Source organism: Zingiber officinale, chromosome 8B (genome assembly GCF_018446385.1).
Source record: "Zingiber officinale cultivar Zhangliang chromosome 8B, Zo_v1.1, whole genome shotgun sequence".
NCBI lineage: Eukaryota > Viridiplantae > Streptophyta > Magnoliopsida > Zingiberales > Zingiberaceae > Zingiber > Zingiber officinale.
Genome location: NC_056001.1, coordinates 33,158,182 through 33,178,579, shown reverse-complemented (window position 1 = coordinate 33,178,579; position 20,398 = coordinate 33,158,182). Strand labels below are relative to the sequence as shown.

Here is a 20,398-nt window from a genome sequence, read left to right as displayed (position 1 = left end):
TGAATTATTATGAAAGGAAATGTCAACAAAAAAAACTAGGGATGCTTCATTTTGAGTATAAGTTCGGGTTCGAGGGTGGGAATGGGGATGCTATCCCTATCCCCGAACCCACACTGATATAGGAAAAACTTATAATTTTTAATCAGGGAAATCCAACCTTAACCGCACAGGGATTAAATCCTCATCCCTGATTCTTTGATTAGATCGGGATGGAGATTGGGACAGATTTAAGGGTAGAGGTATATTTCAAGGGCAAATATGAAAAGAAAAAATTTGTCCCCACCACATCCCATTGCCATCCTAGATCCCAAGTAGAGGTAAAAGCCACTCTGAGCGTTCTCTTCTTTTGGCCTCTCACATACACAGTGCCATTCCTCGCTCCATTGCCTTGCCCTGCCTTGCCTTGCCTCGCTACTGTCTCTATAAAAACCTAAGTTCCAAAACTTCAACGATGAAGAAGCTCCATCAGACTCCTCGGTCCTCTCCTTCTCGCCTTCACCATGGCCACCTTCTTCTCCCTTCCCTTCCTCCTCCTCCTCCCCACCTCGGTCCCCTTCCCCGGCGCCGTCCAACCCTCTGTCGTGTCCCTCGTCTGCCGCACCATTCGTTTCACCTCCTCTTGCCTCGACACCCTCTCCCTTTCCTCTTGTTAGATTTTATATATATATATTTATTTATAGCTTTTAGGGTAATTTGGTCCCTTTTCCTTTTATATTTAGAGTTTAGGGTTTCTTAACTAAATTATATAAAGACCTTATACTTTGTATTTCCTATTATCAATTTTGGATTCAATAATATGACAAATTTTTTCTTTTCCTTAATTTCTACTTGGTATTAGAGCAAGGTTTTTTTTCTATGACCTAATTTTTTTTTCTTGTCGCCTTCTGTTATTGCTTCATGTTGCCGCTATCATCTCCTACTACTGCTGTCGATTTCAGCGTCGACACCTTGTCCTGTCGATTTCGATGTCGATGACCTGTCCTGCCGATTTCGGTGTAGACACTCTTTTCTGTCGATTTCGACGCCGACGCTCTTTTCTGTCGATTTTGACACCAACGTCTTATGCTGCTGATTTCGATGCTGATGCTCTTTTCTGTTGATTTCAGTGACGACGCCCTATGTTATCAATTTTGGTATTGACGTCCTTTTCTATTGATTTTGACACCGACGCCCTATGCTGCCAATTTCTACATTTGACATCCTTTTTTGCCTCGAATTCTCTGTGTGACCACAGACCTTCCTGACACCAGTTTTTATGGGTCGTACAAATGTGTATTCTTACAGTTTGGTTATTTTGAGCATTATTCGTTCTGCCATTATTCTTGGTCGTGCATATCCTTCATGGAAATCTGATTTCGGCGCTGATGCTCTTTTCTACCAATTTCGGCGCTGACGCTCTTTTCTGCCGATTTCGGCACCAACGTCCTATGCTGTTGATTTTGATGCTGATGCGCTTTTCTGTCGATTTCAGTGCTGACGCCCTAGGCTATCAATTTTGGTATTGACATCCTTTTCTATTAATTTTGACACCAACGACCTGTGCTGCCAATTTCTACATTTAATATCCTTTTCTGCCTCGAATTCTCTATGTGACCACATGTCATCTTGACACCAGTTTTTACGGGTCATACAGATGTGTATCCTTACAATTTGGTTATTCTGAGTATTATTCGTTATGTCATTATGCCTGATCATGCAGATGCTTCATGGAAATCTGATCTGTATATGTTGGAGCAATTTCAACAGTTCCTTGCTTTACAACCCTCTATCATGTCAGCTTCATCTCATATAGGTTTATCATCGTTTGGTATTTCAGGTATATCTTCATCCATATAAATTTTGGACTCTGGTGCCTCCCATCATATGTCATCTAATTTACATCTTTTGTTTCTTTTTCTCCCTGTTCATCTATATCTATTGTGACTGCTGATGGTGCTCCTATGTCATTAGTAGGTGTTGGTTTAATTGCTACATCTTATTTATCTCTTACTGATGTTTATTATATTTTGAGTCTTATTTTAAATCTTATTTCTGTTAGTTAATTATGTGAGTCTAGATACCTATTGTCTTTTTCTTCATTCAATTGTTATGTTCAAGACCCACAATCTCAAAGGCTAATTGGGACAGGTCGTAGGCAAGGAGGACTTTATGTTTTAGATCAACTCAAAGTACCAGAAGTTGTAGTTTTGAGTGTTGATTTATCATCTTTTAATCTGAATCGTTCATCTTCTGATTTTTATTTGTGGCACTCTCATTTAGGTCATGTTTCAGCATCTTGTTTGTAGTTTTTAGCTTCTACAGGAGTATTAGGACCTTTAAAAAGTTCTGATATTTCTGATTGTAGTGATTGTAAACTGGTCAAATTTTCTACCTTACCATTTTCTAAAAGTTTTTCTTTTTTCTTTTGCTTCATTTGATATTATCCATTCTGATGTATGAGGACCATCTCCTATTCTTATAAAGGGGGGGTCAAGGTATTATGTTTGGTTTATTGATGATTGTACTTGTTATACTTGGGTCTATCTTATGAAACACAGGTTTGATTATCTTACCATTTTCAATAACTTCAGAGTTTTTTATGAAAACTCAACATTCTAGTGTCATAAAGTATTTTTGTTGTAATTTGGGTGGTGAATACACTTCGAATCATTTTTCACAACTACTTGCTTCTGATAGTAATATTCATCAAACCTCTTGTACAGATACTCTTGAATAGAATAGTGTGACTGAACGAAAATATAGGCATCTTGTTGAAACATCCCATTTATCTTTATTGTCTGCTAATGTTCCTAATACCTTTTTAGGGGAAGCAATCCTTACCACTTCTCACGTGATTAATAAAATTCCAACATCACACAATTTAGGCTTGTTACCTTTTGAAAAATTGTATGGGCATGCTCCTCTCTATTCTTCTTTGCGTATTTTTTGTTATACTTGCTTTGTCCTTCGTCCACATGTTGAGCGTAATAAATTAGCCTCTCGGCCTGCTCTTTGTGTCTTTTTTGAGTTATGGTGTTACTCAAAAGGGATATTGCTGCTTTGATCCCGTTAGTCAAAAATTGTACGTCTCTCGTTATGTTGTATTTCTTGTGCATATTCCATTATTTTCTATTCCAGCTAATTCGCATAATATGATAAAGTCAAATCTAGTTTGTACTGATCCTTCCAATACTGACACTGAGGAAGTGGTAGCCCAACTGAATCTGGTACTTTGGTTCCTGAGATATCCGCTCCACATGCTTCTCCTTCTGCCACTACCCAATCATCTCCTCAGGTTACGGATGATCCTTCTCTCCACCGTCATCAATCTACTCGTATTTGTAAGTCTACTAAACTACTAGATTTTACTTACTCTTGTTATTCTCATTCTTTTGCTTCATTTGTTGCATCTATTCATTGTCTTTTTGAGCATGTATCCTATAGAGAAGCTATTTGTAACACACTTTGGCAGAGTGTTATGACCGAGGAAATAACTGCTTTGCATCAAACTCATACATGGGATTTGGTTTTGTTGCCACTAAGAAAACGCACTATTAGTTCTCGTTGGGTATATAAGATCAAAATTAAATCTGATAGATCTATCAAGCGATACAAAGCTTGTCTTGTTGCTAAAGGTTATTCTCAAGAGTATGACATGGATTATAAGGAAACATTTTCCCTAGTTGCAAAAATGACAACTGTTCGTACTCTGATTGTTGTCGCTTCTGTTCGTCGATGGAGAATATCTCAAATGGATGTTAAGAATGCATTTCTAAATGGTGATCTTTATGAAGAAGTTTATATGACACTTCCTCATGGTATTTCACACCAACTTGGTGAAGGCAAGCTTCGTAAAGCGCTTTATGATCTCAAATAAGCACCTCGTGCTTGGTTTGAGAAATTCTCTATAGTGATTACTTCGTTTGGTTTTCATGCTAGTAACCATGATTCAACATTGTTTGTTAGATGTACGAGTGCAGGTCGTATTCTTTTATCATTATATGTTGATGACATGATTATTACTAGTGATGATTCTGATGGAATTGCTTCCCTGAAGTCCGAGTTGGTTCGTTGTTTTGCTATGAAAGACTTGGGTATATTACGCTACTTTCTAAGCATTGAGGTTGCTTATTCCCCAAAAGGTTATCTTTTATCCCAGTCAAAGTATATATATGATTTGTTTGAGTGTGCTCGTCTTACTGATAATATAGTTTTTGATACTCCTATTGAGACTAATGCTCGATATTCTCCATCTGATGGCTCACATTTGTCGGGTCCTAGTTTGTACAGAACTATTGTTGGAAGCTTAGTTTATCACACTATGACTCATCTAGATATTGCGTATGTTGTTCATGTGGTTAGTCAATTGATCGCTGCACCAACTATAGTTCATTAGGCTGCTATTCTTCGTATTCTCAGGTATTTTCGGAGCACTTAATTTCAAAGTCTTTTATTTCCTTCTACTTCATTTCTTGAACTACGTGTATACTCTGATGCGGATTGGGTTGGTGATCTTACAGATCGTAAATCTACCATTGGCTTCTGAGTTTTTCTTGTCGATTCACTCATTTCTTGAAAGAGTAAGAAGCAAGATGTTATTTCTAGATCTTCCATAGAAATTGAATATCATGTCATGACCTCAACCACTTGTGAGATAGTTTGGTTGCTTTGGTTGGTTGCAGATATGAGTATCTGTCTCCATCAACGTACTTCATTATATTGTGATAATCAGAGTGCTATTCAAATTACACGCAAATTTAATTTTTCATGAGCGGACAAAACATATTGAAATTGATTGTCATATTACATATTTTTCTTATCCTTAATTTCTACACTTCCGACCTCCAGCTCTCCTCTCTCCTCCCTTGGCCTCCTTCGCGCAACCTTGCTTGCCCCATCAATGCCCTCCCCTCCATCCACTCCCAGGCCTCCTCCTCTACTCCTGCTCGCGCCTCCGCCGGTAGAAACTTCATTGGCCATCTCGCTCTCTTTCATCGTCGCCTCTCCGACTCCTCCGATGCCCTCTCCGCCAGCCGCACCATCGACGCGCACGCCTGGACAAGCGCTGCTCTACTTTACTAGTAGACTATTGGTCCACCCTCAAGTACGTCAACTCCTCCCGCCGCGTCGCCGTTGCCATGGCCGCGCTACTCAACCTAACCACCCTCACTAGCAATGCCCTTTCCATGATCGCCGCCCTCCAGCGATACGATCCTGATCTCTCCCTCTAGTGGCCACCGCAAACGGAGAGCGGCGGTTACTGGAGCGATCCCCCCGCCGCCTCTGCCCTCCAATCCGGAAGTTCCGCCCCCGCTTCCATCTTCCCGCCCGCCCGCCCGCCCGCCCAATGCCACCGTTTGTAATATCGGATCCTGCGACTACCTAACAGTCCAGGAAGCGGTCGACGCCGCACCTGATCTGGGATCGGATCAGTTTGTGATCCACATCAAGGCTGGCGTCTATGAGGAGATGATACGAGTTCCTTTTGAGAAGACCAATCTGGTATTCGTAGGCGACGGGATGGGCGCCACCGTCATTTCTAGCTCACGAAACGTCGGCCAAACCAGGGCATTGTTACCACCTACGACTCTGCCTCCGTTGTTGTCCTAGGCGATGGCTTTGTTGCCCACGCCTCACCTTTGAGAACAAGGCTGGCCTCAGTTCCCACCAGTTGGTTGCCTTCCATTGGGATAGTGACCACTCCGTGCTCGAATCGGTCGAGTTCAGGGGACATCAGGGCACCTTGTACGCGCACTCCCTCCTCCAGCTCTACCGCATATGCAAGTTGGGCTTCATCTTTGGGAATTCTGCCGTGGTGTTCGATCGTTGTAGCATCGAGGTGGTGCCGCGCGCGAAAGGCCCGGCGAAGGCCGGAAGCAAATCAGTGGCGGCCCATGGACGAATCAATCCGGCTCAGGGCACCGGATTCATGTTCAATGGATGTTCGATCAATAGGAGCGCGGACTACCTAGCCGCATACAGGAGGAAGCCAGGAGCTCATCGGGAGTACCTTGGGCGGCCATGGAAGGAGTACTCGAGGATGGTGCATGTGAATTGCTATATGGAGGAGATGGTGATGCCCGAGGGGTGGCTGCCATAGAAGGGAGACTTTGCGTTGAGCACTCTGTTCTATGGGGAGTGATACGGAGATATACTAAGGGCAGAGTAGTAATTAGGAGGTGGAGGAAGGATAGTTTGGTCATTTAAGAGGAGCCCCCTTTTTAGGGTACTATAGACCATGAACAGAGAGGGGGGAGGGACGCGGGGGATTTTCCGCCGCCAAAGGAGGGAGCCAACTTCTTTCCCTCATGCTACGACTCCTCGCCGGCGCCGGCCGCCACTCCTCTTCTTCTCCTCCTCGCGCCACCGACACGAACAGGGGGGCTCTCGCTTAGTGGAATTTCACCGCCGCCAACAGGAACGAGGGAGCTTCTTCTCCCTCTCTCACCGCCACCCTCGAGCGAAGGCGCATAGGGACTCTCCGCCACCAGTCTCTCTCTCCCGCCTGAGAAATGCCTCCATCGTGTCGGGCTGGAAGCAGGCAATGCCCGGCTGAATGGTGCGGCAGTCCGCTCCGCCCTCGCCGCATGCATAGTCGAGCGCCGCCTGAAACCTCTCCACCCCAGCCATCATGTTCGCCGGGGCCCATCTCACATGCACCATCCTAGATGACGCGATCAGGGAGATGGCACCGCCGCTGTCCTCCTCCCACTTCATACTTCCGTCGTTGGAGCCGTCGAGCATGAAGCCGATGTCGTACACCTTCTGCTCGTCCGGGTAGAACAGCCCGTAGTTCCTCTCAGACAACGCGCCAAGCTTTTGGTTCTTGTTGAATAGTGCGAGAGGTAGACGTCGAGGTCGGCTTGGGGCCTAAGCGGCGTGCCTATGTTTCCAGAGAGGGCACGCCTCACCAAGTGGCCGTTGTAGGAGGCCGCATTGGCTGGGCCAGCTCCAGCCTCCTTTTCATCGCCCTTAGACAGCCAGCCAGTCTCCGACAGGATGATTTTTACGTCGCTATTGCGTTCCCGGCCTTCGTGCTATTATTGTGTTCCGGCCTTTGTGCCGATCTGGCTTGCGCACTGTGTTCCAACCTATGCACTGATCTCGTCCGTGTATCGTGTCTTAGCCTACGTGCCGCTATTATCTCCAGTCCCGCGTGCCACTATTATCCCCCGGCCTATGTGCTGTTATTATCTCTCCATCTGCGTGCCGTTATTATCTCCCAGTTTGCATGTCGTCTTCCGGATCCAGGTCGCATTTGGCTCCGTGCCGCTAGACCCAACTCCACATCCGACTCCCGTTCATCTGCTCTTCCGGGTCATAGCAACTCGAGCAACGTCCCATCCCAGGGTGTCCCCTGGGCCAGGGTACATTTTCCGTACTTGTTCCTCATTTATTTCATTATTATATTATTAGTTTGTTACTCATATATTCGTTGGATCTGCCTCGAGTCTCGGGGTACCAAGGACCGGGCCAACCCGGTCGCTGGCTACAGGTAACGTTGACCAGAGGATTTTTAACGACTTGGTCAACATAGAAGTTATCTCAGCATATCCCCCCTCCGGGACGTCGCGATTCGGTCAACATTCCATCCACCTCGCCCGACGATCTGTCTGACTCAAATTCTGAACAAGATCAGGGAGTATGGAAGCCGGGGGCCAGGAGTGAATCCAGCAACCAGGGAGAAATGGCGCTTCCAGATACCGGAGGAGCATGTGGCCTTTTACTCCCTAGAAAATTTCATTCAAGGGGATGAATGGGTTCCATCCGAGCAGTGAAGGATTCATGGATTGGGGGATGCTGGTGAGCAATTTCTAATGTCCTCTCGATTTTAGGTTTTGTTCTACAGGATCAACGATGGGCATTCTCATTTCTCAGGGCATTTGGTGCGAGAATTCATGGTCCCGTCTGCACGGACAAAGTGAGTTTTCTCTTTAAACTCCATGAATAATGTCTTTGAGGATAATGAGTAGAGTATTTTATGTAGATGAAAATGGTTGTCATACAATACATACAATGTTCTGTTTCGAGGAACAGAACAAGATATAGATAGCAGCATAGAAGCCTTTTCTTAGGTGGGATAGTTTAAGACAGATCAGATGTATTGAACATCTCCTTGTGGTACGTAAAAATTTGGCCTTGTCTTGTCATAAAATGGCTCCCCAAGTTTGTAAGTTTGTCTTAATTTTGAACGTAAGTTTGTCTTAATTTTGAACGAATGACCCTTTACCTTAGTTATTGCTACCTCAAAACTATGTAGTTTGAATGATAGCAAGTGCACGAGCCTTTGGCATGTATAAAGCATGTGTATATATTACACCGTATTCAAAGTTCTTGTAGTTGTTTACATCTCTAATAAATTTATATCTATTTGTAACCTCTTCAAAGATTGAGTATGAATTTCCTACACAATATCTGAACAAAGTTTAGTAAAACCTAATCTATCTGAGATATTGAAACATGATCTAACATACATCGGCCGATTGTTCCAAATACCATTGAGGAAATAGACACAAGGAAAAATACACATTAGTATTGGCCAACAAACTCATTGGAACAGAAATTCAAAATCATATATTGTTGATGAATTCAGAATGTCATTGGCTGTATAATTGCTTGTCTTATTTTTGTTGCAGACATGCTGGAAATATTTGGATTGCATGTATCATGGTAGTTTTTTAGCACCTCTTTTCACCTTTATCCTTGGGAATTGGCATAGTTGTTTGGGTACAAGAAGATTGTTGCTGGTGATTCGAGATAGCACTAGATGCATAAGACTCAATAGTTTGTTGCCCTAGCCCTCGGGATAATGGTGCTGATCTTGTCCGAAAGTCAAGAAGACGGATGCTGGGGACGTGACGCTCATGCTGACCTTTGGTGGACTTGGCTCCCGCCTGTAACACAAGCATCGTCAATGCCGAACTAGGGAATGGGTCCCCGACGATGACCCTCCGACGCTCAGGTCAGTCTCTGGCGAGGCAAGAAGCAAAGAACTGTAGCACAACAATAAAAATCACGAGAAAAAGTATACCTCCGCCGATGCTGGGACCCCCTTTATATAAGGCTTCTGTAGCGTGTGTACACGCTTCTTAAAGCAAGCACGTTATCCCACGCTTTCCCTGAAAAGACATGTCAGCAAAGTGTCACTGACACAGTACCTTAACGGGCCGAGCATATCTCTGAAGTGACAGTAGAAGCTTCCACCGTACGATCCTTTGTCTGACCATGCCGCCCGTCGTGGACATTAACTCCCAAAAAGATGTCGAAGGATACTCTGCTGCGTTTGTTGCTCGACTGAACGGAAAGGCCGCTCGGCTGAACGTCCCTGTCCAAGTGTCGTTCTTTGCTGGGGCGAGCAAGATGGACGCTCGGTCGGAAGCCCATTGTTGCGTCGAGTGGTAGAGCCGCTCGGCTGATCGGCCTTAGTCTATGTTGTTCGCCGTTGCGCCGAGCGGAAGAACCGCTCAGCTCGACTTCTACGCATCCCTTGAGCGTCAATTTGATTACTTCCTGTCGGAGATGTTGGGTTGGTGTTTAGCTCCCGGTCGGGTTATGTCTCATCCGACCGCCCAAGACCCTCCGCCCGTCGACCGTCTTGACTCTAACCTTCGTTGACCTCCATTGTGGCAGTAGGACGGGGCCCCTCCTTATCTCCGTATCAAGTGCAATGGTCAGATCCTCCCACATATATTCAGGGACAACTAAAAAAAATTAGTCTGTTACCCTAGATGCCACTTTGTATTGAATAACATTGGTGAAGGGAATATCTGCAAAATTAAAGGAACCTGCATTTTCAAGATAACCTCTTAGATGTACCTAGTCTTCTAAAGCATTAGCGGCGAAAGAGGGTAATCAAAATTTTTTTTATTAATATTTAATTGTTATAAATACTTATTTTTATGTTATATTTGAATGTTAAATGTTAGAATTCACTTTAATATTTTCTCATCAGATATTTGATTCTTTGGATCTTTTACTTGAATTTAAAATCTATATTATTATTATTATTGCACATAATTTAATAGTTTTAATTATAATTTTATTGCAAAGACATTAAATCTAAGAGTTTACATTTACAATGTAGATGAAAATGCCTTTTTAATTAGTTTTATTTAAGAGGCATCATCAAGTACGAGACCTGGCATTATAACTGTCATGATTTTCAATTTTGATAATTTTGAAGATTGATTTTGTTATATTTATTAGATGACTGCAAATTATTTATTAATTAATGTAATTTTTATTTTGAAAATATGTAAAAATGGTGTAGAAATCTTCTATTGTATAGTAAAATGCACAAATGGATGATGATTGATATATTGAGTGTATAAATATTATAGTTCTTGAATAATTATTTTAATGTCCTCGGGGTCATGGTATCGTGGTAGGACATCCAGATTATTACTCAGGTACCTGCGCCGGTGGAAAACTTCTATGGGATTAGACTGGTCATCCAGGGATAGACTAACTGAGATTATCATTTCTTTTTTTTTAATAATGACTTTAATTCTAGATTTTTATTGACATAGTAAAAGTTAAAATATATAAAAAGTTTTAAATATCAAATTTTATTTTATTTAAAAATGTTATATTTTAAATATTTTTTAAAATAAATAATTAAATTAAATTAATATTTTAACAATTAGAATGGAATAAAAGTTAATTTAGAATTAATTGGAGTTCACTAAATAGACATGGTAACGGAGATTAAATAGATTTGAATTGGATTTATTTAATTTGTTTAAAATTAAATTAAATTAAATTTATAAGTAAAATAATTCAATTTAATTAAGATAGTATTATAAATTATATTATATTATATTTATTTATTATTTTTATCTTTCCTAACCATCTATCTTTTTAAAGAGGTATTTTTGTTCTATCCTTAAAGAATTATTTCTCTCAATTTTTTTTTCTTCTCATTTTGAATATAAAATTAAGAAGGGAAAAATAAAAATTTTAAATTAAAAGGAATTAATAATTAAAAAAATCAGTTTAAAAGTGAAAAAATGAAATAAGAAAAAAAATGCTACCACAAGGTTGCGAGTTTGTGGTGGCAAGCCCCGTGTGAGGCAGTGAGGCCTCATGGAGGCTATGTGAGGTCTCGTGGAGGCTGCACGAGGCCTCGTTGTCTTGCTATGGCGTTGCCTGGTCACGGGGCTTGCCTCGTGGTTAGGCGAGGCTGTCACGGTATCATGTAGCCTCCGTGGAGGCTTGACTGTGAGTAGGACTATAAGCGAGTCGAGTCGAGTTTTAGGGTGTTTAAATTTATTTGATAAGGTAATCGAGCCAAGCTGAGCTTAAAATGAACCAAGTTTTTGAAGTGATTGTTCAAGTTTGGCTTGATTTATTTTTTATGCGCTTGAGCTTGTTTGAAACTTGGCTTGAGCTTGGTTATCGAGCTCTCAATTCAAGCTTGGCTTTAGCTTAGTTTGAGTTTCGTTCGTTTAGATGTTATCGAACTCTCAATTCAATCTTGTTTGAATTGTTTGAAACTTTTATAGTTATTTGATTGGTTATTAAACTTCATAATTTAAACTTATTTGTTTATTTTATTATTTATTTAGTATATTGAAAAGAGTTTTATTAATGAATATAGTTCGTAAATATTGTTTACGAATATTATTCATGAACGTTATTCACGAACGTTAACGATCTGAACACACATGTATTCAAATTTGTTTGTTTAGATAATGAGCTACTCAAGTTTGTTTATTTAATTAATTTTGTATATCTTAAACGAACATAAATAATCTCCTACTAAGCCAAACACCAAGTTTATTCACGAATGCTTGATTCATTTATAGCCCTAACTACAGGGCCTTGCTGTGGCCTTGTGGTGGACTTGAGAAGTTTTATCCTGTGTCGGTGTCGGTGTAAATTCCTATGTCTCACATGTACCATTTTGCTCGTTTCTACCCATGCCGATCGGAACTGTATGAAATTTGATACGATGATTGCGACATTCTACCCTCTTCCAGGCCCGTAAAGTCTATGCCTAGGGCCCCAATTTTATTGGGGCTTGGGGCCATTATTAATTAAAGAATAGATTTATTATTTAATATTTACATTTAACAATTATATTGTCTAGTTCCCAGGTTGCATTATGCATGCATGCATGCAGATTTTGCTCTAGATTGGCCTTGCTTGGAATTCCGTTCTAGTGCTCTTTAGGTTCTAGTGCTCTTTAGGTTTTGCTAGCTTCCAATGCAATCGATTTTATTTCAAATTTTGTTGTTTCTATTTTTATAGTGCACTTCAATTAATTCCAATGACAACTACATTTAATTACATATTAATTATAATTATTATATTCTGATGCAAAAATTATATCTAGAGCTACAATATAACTATTTAAGACCTTACATCTAATTTCTTTTTTTTTTCATCTCATTTTATAATTAGTTCATCATCTATTCATTATCTCATTAGTGTCCATGTATTTTTTCCTCTCTTATCATTTGTGCTCTAAAAAGACATCCTTTTCCTATCTCAGATAATATTTTTTTCGCTTTCTTTTTCTTGAAATATTTTTTATTATTCTGCATAAATAAATTATGGAATGAATGAACTATGAACCTAAATCTAGATTATTAGTATTGTATGAGAATTTTCTTATATATTTGTGTCAGTAATAGTCGAAGTTTGAAATATTATCAAATTATATATAATTACATGGTGTGAATTTTTAAATCCAATTATTTAAAAAATTTAAATACGTCGTTGTCGATCCCAAGTCTAAATAAAAAAAGATAAAAAAATATATATATATTTTAAAAATATTATTAAAGGTTTTTTTTTTCTTCACCTAGGGCCCTATAGAACTTTAAGCCGGCCCTGCCCTCTTCCAATACGACTACGTAGGATGGTTGATAAAATATGACTAAAAATTACATGCTTCTAGTTAGATACTCTTTATAATGCACCGGCTAAGATATCCCACCAACTCAGTGGTAAATTAAGTTAACCCCTTTACCATTAGCTCCATGCTTTGAGCAAGCTTCTAGTGAAATAAAATGTAGCGAGATACTTCTCTATAATGCACCAGCTAAGATATCCCACCAACTCAGTGGTAAATTAGGGTAGCCCCTTCATTAGCTCCATGCTTTGAGTAAGTCTTGAAGGATGCTGACTCCCCTTAAGGTGGTTTTCATTGATTTTATCTGCAATTTTGAGTGTTAAATTTCGTTGCTGCTTTTTAACTAAAAATACATTTTGGCTTCTCTAGTAGCTTAGTCTTCATTGGTTGGTTATTTACATTGAGTTTTTAGTTGGATGGATTGTACCTCTAGTCAGCTGTTGGTGAGTTAGAGGAGGGCTCTAAGTCAGAGTTCTTCTGTGAAATTATGCCATTTTAAGGGGAAACTTTTGAGAGGGGCTCCTTATTGTCATTCTGCAATGTATTCAGATAGTGCTTGGATGTACAAAGACCTTAAGAGGCCATATTAGTAGCAAAGGTACGAAGAGAGAAGCTGCTAATTTCCTAACTCAGTGCTTTGTGTGTCAGAAGATTATATATAGCACAACATCATAGAATATCAGAGTGGAGATACCAATTTCAAAAATAGGAATGAGAAAAATGTAGTGGTCTTGTAGACATGTTCTTTCGGTTGGAATTTGGATGGAACTAGGTTGAGGAAACAAAAACGTAGAAGAGACTTTGTAACAAGTACCAGGATGAAAGAAAGACTCTATGAAGAGAAATGTTTACTACATTCACATATTATTGGATTGTAATGATTGTAAATAAAGTTTTACATTGAAAACATATGAAAATTATCATTAACTTATAAGGAAAAGATCTCTCCATTAGTATGAGGTCTTTTAATTTGAATAGAGTCTAAAAATAAAACCATGAGAGATTAGACCCAAAGTGGACAATATCATACCATTGTAGAGATATAGAGCTATGGTCTAATCGAGTCATGTGAGTGGAATAAGTCCTAGTAAATCAGGTGAACCAAAAGATAAGGAAGTCTTAATAGATCAGACTGAGAGGTAAGATGGGGATTGTTGGGTTGCATTAATTACAAATAAAATCCAAAGCATATGGAAAGAATTATAGACTTATAAAGAAAAGATATTCCACATTGAAATTATGAAAAGAATTATGAAATTATAAGGAAAAGATATCTTCATTTTTATAAGGTCTTTTGAGTAGAATTTAAAAATAAAATTATACTATTATAAAGATATCTTAATTCTTTTAGTCCTAATACTTTCTTAAAAAAATTAATTCAATATTAATATAATAGTTTAATAATTGATATATTATATTTTATCTTTATTTGATGTTGATGCATAACCTAATGCAATAGGTTTCCTTTCTTTGAATTTAAGATCGGACGAAATTTATTTATCATAGGACGGAGTTAAATGGGAACATATTAAATTTGTTTTCAGGCCCCAGGAGGGACATGGTTTGTCTGAGTGGCAGTCAACCATTTGAGTAAGTAGATTCAATTTTGTACCTCTAAATTGTTTGATTGAGTTATATTTTTTTTGGGAAATCATGAGACTGCAATACTTTCCCTTATAACTATTTCAGATCAAGTTCACTTATGGTTGAAAAACTTAATTTGAATTGCTTTTGACCTGCAGAGAGATGGCCAATTGGAGCAGTCTAGACCTCGGAGGATCTATTATGGACAGTATGTGGCAGAGTTCAGAGGTTGATAGAGGATCATTTACACATGGAAGAATTTGCATATAACTATAACCGCCATCCATCCATCCATTCGGAGGATTTTAGGATTAATTGGATTGTAAAAATTAGATAGTTAGATTACTAAAAAATAAATACTCCATTTGAAGATCTTTATTAGAGATGTTGCGATCGTTGGTGTTGTGAGATGAGATTGGTAAATAACAATTGTTAGTTCCTTATTATGTTTAATTATCAAAGAGGTCGTTGATTGCTAAAAGTCATTAAAAGAGTTGTACAGGTTGGAGGCATTGTAACCACTATAGATTGTGGTCATTATTCCCATGTGCCACATGCTCTTAAGCACTGTGCAACTCTAACTTTAAAAACAAAAAACTCTGGGCAAATTGGTCTGACCATGCCATCTAAACGATCACATTAGTCTTCGGCAAAAACTTCATGGATTTGATCAAGATGTCAAAATTAAGAAAATAAAAAAGGACTACAATGAACGTGGACGTCTACTCGAAATTATTTTATAACCATTAACGACGTGATGGATGGATTAACAAATAATTCATCACAAATTATTCGGAATTAAACTAGTAATTAATTAGTAGCGGACATACACGTCCCACTCCAAGATGGCGTTGCCGTCGGTGGCATTTAAGGCGTAGGTCTTCACGAGGGCGTATCCCCGGGCGCACCGGAAGGCCCCGCTGCCTCCAACAACTGGCAGCTCCCTCACTGGCGCCAGAACGGCGTCCCGCGACAGGATCATCAGCGTGCTGCCGCTGTGCCGCCCCTCCGTGAACACGAGACTCGTCGTCAGCAGCAGCGCCGGATCGGTGGGGCCCTGCGAGGCCAGGACGTAGAGGCCCTGCGCGCGCCCCACCAGCTTCGACTCCGACAGGTTCGGCCCCTCCGTCAGCGGGTCGTCGATCACCACCACGTCGCCGAAATTGAAGAGCGAGGGCGGTCCCGTACTGGCGGCCGGCTTGGGGGCCGACGCGACCAGGACTGCGGTGGCGTTGGGGCCGCTGAGGATGTCGTGGAGATAGAAGTGGAGGTGGATGCTACTGTGCTGAGCCAATGCTGCCATGGCCATGGAGGCGAAGAGCAGGAAGAGCTTGGGCAATGGCGGAGAAGCCATGGCAGATGCTTTTCCATGAGGACCTGGTGCTTGCGATTTTATAGGAAATGCCAACTTTGGCTCTTGGGGCTACTTAAAAATGTGTTTTCATTTATATTAATAAAAAATATTAAATAAGATAACATCGGTATGAGTAAAATATTAAATATTAATAATTGACGGAGACGTTGGGACGAATATATTTACCTTTTGTTATCGTGCAGCTCCGGAGGCTCATTTATATGAATAAAAATATTAGTATGGAAAAAGATAATACTTTATATTCAATATTTAAAAGACAATTGAAGAAATGACCTCGGGCTAGGGGGAAGCAGCAGAGACGTTTGAATAATTCTCAAATATCTATGGTTCTATTCCCTGTGGCAGACTTAGAATTTTACTTGGAGGACAAATATTAGATCTAAAAGTTCATAATAAGATCATTCACAATAGTTAGAATTCACTGTGAGTTCTTTCGTTGTCACGTTTATTGCACATCAAAAGTTAAAAACCTCATACTTCTTTTCACTATCAAAAAACCTCTCAACAATTTCTTCATGAGTCCCACAATATATATTTCATTATCTCTTCTTCATATTTACATTTTATATAATTAAATTTTAATAAAATTTAAATTCATAAATTACTAACATAAAATACCTTTCATAATTAAAAAAATTACATAAATATCACAATACATATATCGCAATTAATAAATTATTTTTTCACTGATTACAATTATAGCGTGCCCAGAAATACTCAACTAAGTCGGCTCGAAGTTGATGATGTAGCTGATTATCACGTAGCTCGTAATTTCTACGGATATTTGCTTGGAATTCTTGAGTGGAGACTTGAAATATTTTGTGATTGAGAATCTCCTTCATTGTCCGACCAATTAACTACTGCATTTTCCTCATTCTCAATAATCATGTTGTGCAAAATAATACAAGAATACATGATATTCTTCAAATTATCCTTGTACCAAAATCGTCCTGGACCTTTTATCATTGCTCATCGTGATTGGAGCACCCCAAATGCCCTCTCGACATCCTTTCTCGCAGCCTCCTGTCGTTCCTTAAATATTTTTCTTTTGGGATCCTGGGGACATGGAAAGCTTTTGACGAAAGTAGCCCATTATGGATAGATCCCATCGATCAGATAGTATCATTTTGTATATTGTATATTGTATATTATTAATCGTAAAATTAACCTCGGGTGCATTCCCTTGTAAGACGTCGTTGAATAACGGTGATTCATTAAGCACATTGATATCATTGCGTGACCCTGCAATCCCGAAAAAGGCATGCCATATCCACAAGTCCGAAGATGCAACGACTTCGAGCACAATTATTGGGACGCCATGATCTCCTCGAGTAAACTGGCCTTTCCAAGCGACGAGGCAATTTTTCCATTACCAATGCATACAATCAAGAATGCCCAACATGCTAGGGAAATCATGTCTCTGCTCATGCATTTCAAACAAGTGTTGGATATCAGCAGCATTAGGTCTTCTTAAATATTAGGCCCCAAAAACTTCAATTACACATCGACAAAAGTTGAATAAACATTGGATGACAGTTGTTTCAGCAATCCGTAGATACTCATCATAATGATCAGCAGGGGCTCTATACGCCAATTGACGAATAGCCGTTGTGTATTTCTGAAGTGGTGACAAACCTTTTTTCCCCGCTGCATTGACCTTCCATTGAAAATATTCTGAATGATTTTTCACGGCATCAACTATACGAAGGAATAACTCTTTTTTTATTCGAAATCGACGTCGAAATATGTCATCAGGATATACCGGATCATCAGAAAAGTAACAATTGAAAAGACGAGCATGTCCAACTTCACGATCCCGATTCAAATACCTTCTCCTTTGTGTTTTAGCGGAAGAACTTTGAGCTCTTTGACGTACCATTTGTCGCTGCTCATATAGCTGGAGCATTCTTCGTTCATCTATATCCTCCGCATCTTCCGCCAATTCATTTCTCCAGAATTCCTGGAGCATAGATCGATCCGGATTTTGAGTCATTTGAAATAAATCAAGATATTTTTGTGGTTGAAAAATATAGAGAGTTGAGGAAAGAAATCGAAAGCATGTATTTATAAAAAAAAAAAATTAAAAAAAATAAAGTTAACCGCTGAACAACGGCTAAAATAGCCGTTGTCCGACGGCACAGTATACCAAATCTATTAATCTGACCATTATTTTTTTATATATATAATTATTAAAAAAATATATATAAAAAAAATAAAAAGTACGACGAAACGGCTCCGTAACAACGGAGCCTCTTCGTTGTGTGAGGTGAGAAACCTCCCTCCCACTATGGGAGGGACTCCCTCTGTCACGTCCGCAGTGGGAGCTCCGAAGGTACTCCACTGTGGGTGCTCTAACTGCAAGTCGCATGTCACCCAAAGCAGAACAATAACTTTAGTGTGGGCATGACAACACATTTAATGACTCGGTCCGTGGAGTACTAAGAAAATTCTAAAATGAGGAGCATTCAAGTCTCGTGGAGTTTGACTAAGGGTAGCTAAATTGGTTAAGTAGCTTGAGATCTATGGGAGATTGAAGAAAGATAGGATTCAAAAGATTGTGGGCCAATTAGGAGCATTGAGAGTTGATGGTAGCTGGATGAATGCAAATTATGTAGGTGAATTATAGAGGATGGCATATGGAATGAACCAGGGTTTGATGCATATATGAGACAAGTAATCTATAGCTGGTTGGAGAAGATTTTGTTGGTAAAGTTTGTGGAAAGTAAGATCTTGTTTAAGCTATTAGAGTTGAGAGACTTGTATCCTTGGGAGAGATAGATCTCAACTTGAACAAAGGCTCGATCATTAGGATGATTACAGCAGGTGCGCCAGTTGAAATCTAACAGTTAAAGAGAATGAAGATATATAAACAATGATAATGCCAATAAGAAATTCATGAAAACCTCAAAGATCAAGGAGAACATGAATGAGAATGGGAAAAAGATCTTAGTCTACATTAAGAACAATTTCCATAAACTATTAGCCAATGCATTATTTATACAATTAGTTGGCATGTTTGCATCAAAGTTCCTTCTCCACTCTCTGCTATCCACTTATATAATGTTTAAAGTCAGAAGTCATAAGTCCTTTGTGTTTATAAATTAAAGTCAATTCCAATTTCCAACTCTCAAACTCAACTTCCTACTTATTAATGTAAGTAGCCTTTATTCTATTTTTAGTATATCAATATCATCACATTATTGGAGATGAAACTTTGCATCTCTTCAATATTAAAATAAGGTGCCACGGTCTGCTCGAACTCTAAGCGGTTAATTAAATATTTTAAGAATCGAATCAGTAGTGTAACACATTATATGGATTTTTTTTCTAATAACAATTCTAAGAACATTGACGGTTTGAATGAATCTTCACGAGCACTTTTCGATTTATTATGATGGTTGGTAAAAAATTTATGTGGGCTGAACCGATAACCTCAAGGATTATTAAGTTTGAAGAGTCGGATACTTGAATTATAAAAATAAATAAATAAAATGATGTACCCCAAAGACTGACATAATTAGTATTTATAGGTGGTGTTATATATTATAATAGATCACAACATAGTTTCAATAGAGGAATTAAATATACAAAAAAAATAATTTCTAGATGAAATGGTCGTGTTAGTACTCATGTCTATAGGGCAGGTCAAGTCAATTCTAATTGATGAGTCTGAGTGCATATAATATAGCCAATTAAACCGAGTAAATTGGTTAGTTTGGGCAGACCAATTGAGATACATGGGTTTGGCAACCTAATTGTCCATTAGTGAGAAACCAAGCAAAGCCATCGGGTAGCTAGACAGAAGTTGAGTCCACCAATAGAGTCAAATGGGTTAACAAAAACAATTGGGCTAGGCATACCAAGTAGATTGATCATTGAGTGGATGAAATGGGCAGGTGGATGGATCATATGGTAAGTTCGATTAGACTATTTGATCGACTTAAAAGAATAGATTGTTCGATTTGATTAGATGAACAGTTGAATTAGATGGAGCAATCGGATCAGACAAATTGGTCGAATTGAATGGATCTGTCCATTGGACAACTAGGAAAACCTGTCAAGTTGGATGACCATTTGAGTTAATTAAATAGAGTCATTCGTAGTAGGTAGCCGATCAAATTGATTAAACGCTGATCAAACTGATTAAGCATATGAGGTGAGCTAACTAGACGGGGTGATAATTAAGTTGGCCATGTTTGTGTTGGTGCCATGATTCTCTTAAATGCCCAGATTCGATTGGGTTGTTTTGATGTGTTTTACAATAAATAAATACATAATTAAATAAATAAATAAATAGATTTACCTTGTATTTCCAAAATATGCATTACGTGTATTAGGATTTAACAAAATGCATTTGAAACTCATAAAGTTTGTAATTCAACATGGTCGAGCTGTGATGATGAAAGGACGTTTTTTTTTATTAATCATAGTATTCGGCTTTTCAAACTCATTAATTTTGAAGAAACACGAATAAAAATTCCTATAATGCACCTGATTCTATACGTGTACATTGACGTGTGATTCACATGTAAGTTGATTATTTGTCAATTTAATTGTACATCGATGTGTGATACTTTCGACGTTCAAATTAATTTTCAATG

At 39.1% G+C, this 20,398-nt stretch overlaps 1 protein-coding gene and 2 pseudogenes across 1 annotated transcript; 1 reads left to right on the top strand and 2 right to left on the bottom strand.

The window, feature by feature from the left end:
* Positions 1 to 500: 500 nt before the first annotated feature.
* Positions 501 to 7,757, top strand: LOC122013659 (annotated as a pseudogene).
* Positions 7,758 to 15,131: 7,374 nt separating this feature from the next.
* LOC122013658 (pterocarpan synthase 1-like) lies at positions 15,132 to 15,776 on the bottom strand. The gene has a single exon (XM_042569900.1). The coding sequence runs from the start codon at positions 15,774 to 15,776 to the stop codon at positions 15,237 to 15,239; it is 540 nt and encodes a 179-aa protein (XP_042425834.1). The 3' UTR covers positions 15,132 to 15,236.
* Positions 15,777 to 16,766: 990 nt separating this feature from the next.
* On the bottom strand, positions 16,767 to 17,766 carry LOC122013657 (annotated as a pseudogene).
* Between the last annotated feature and the right edge of the window lie 2,632 nt (positions 17,767 to 20,398).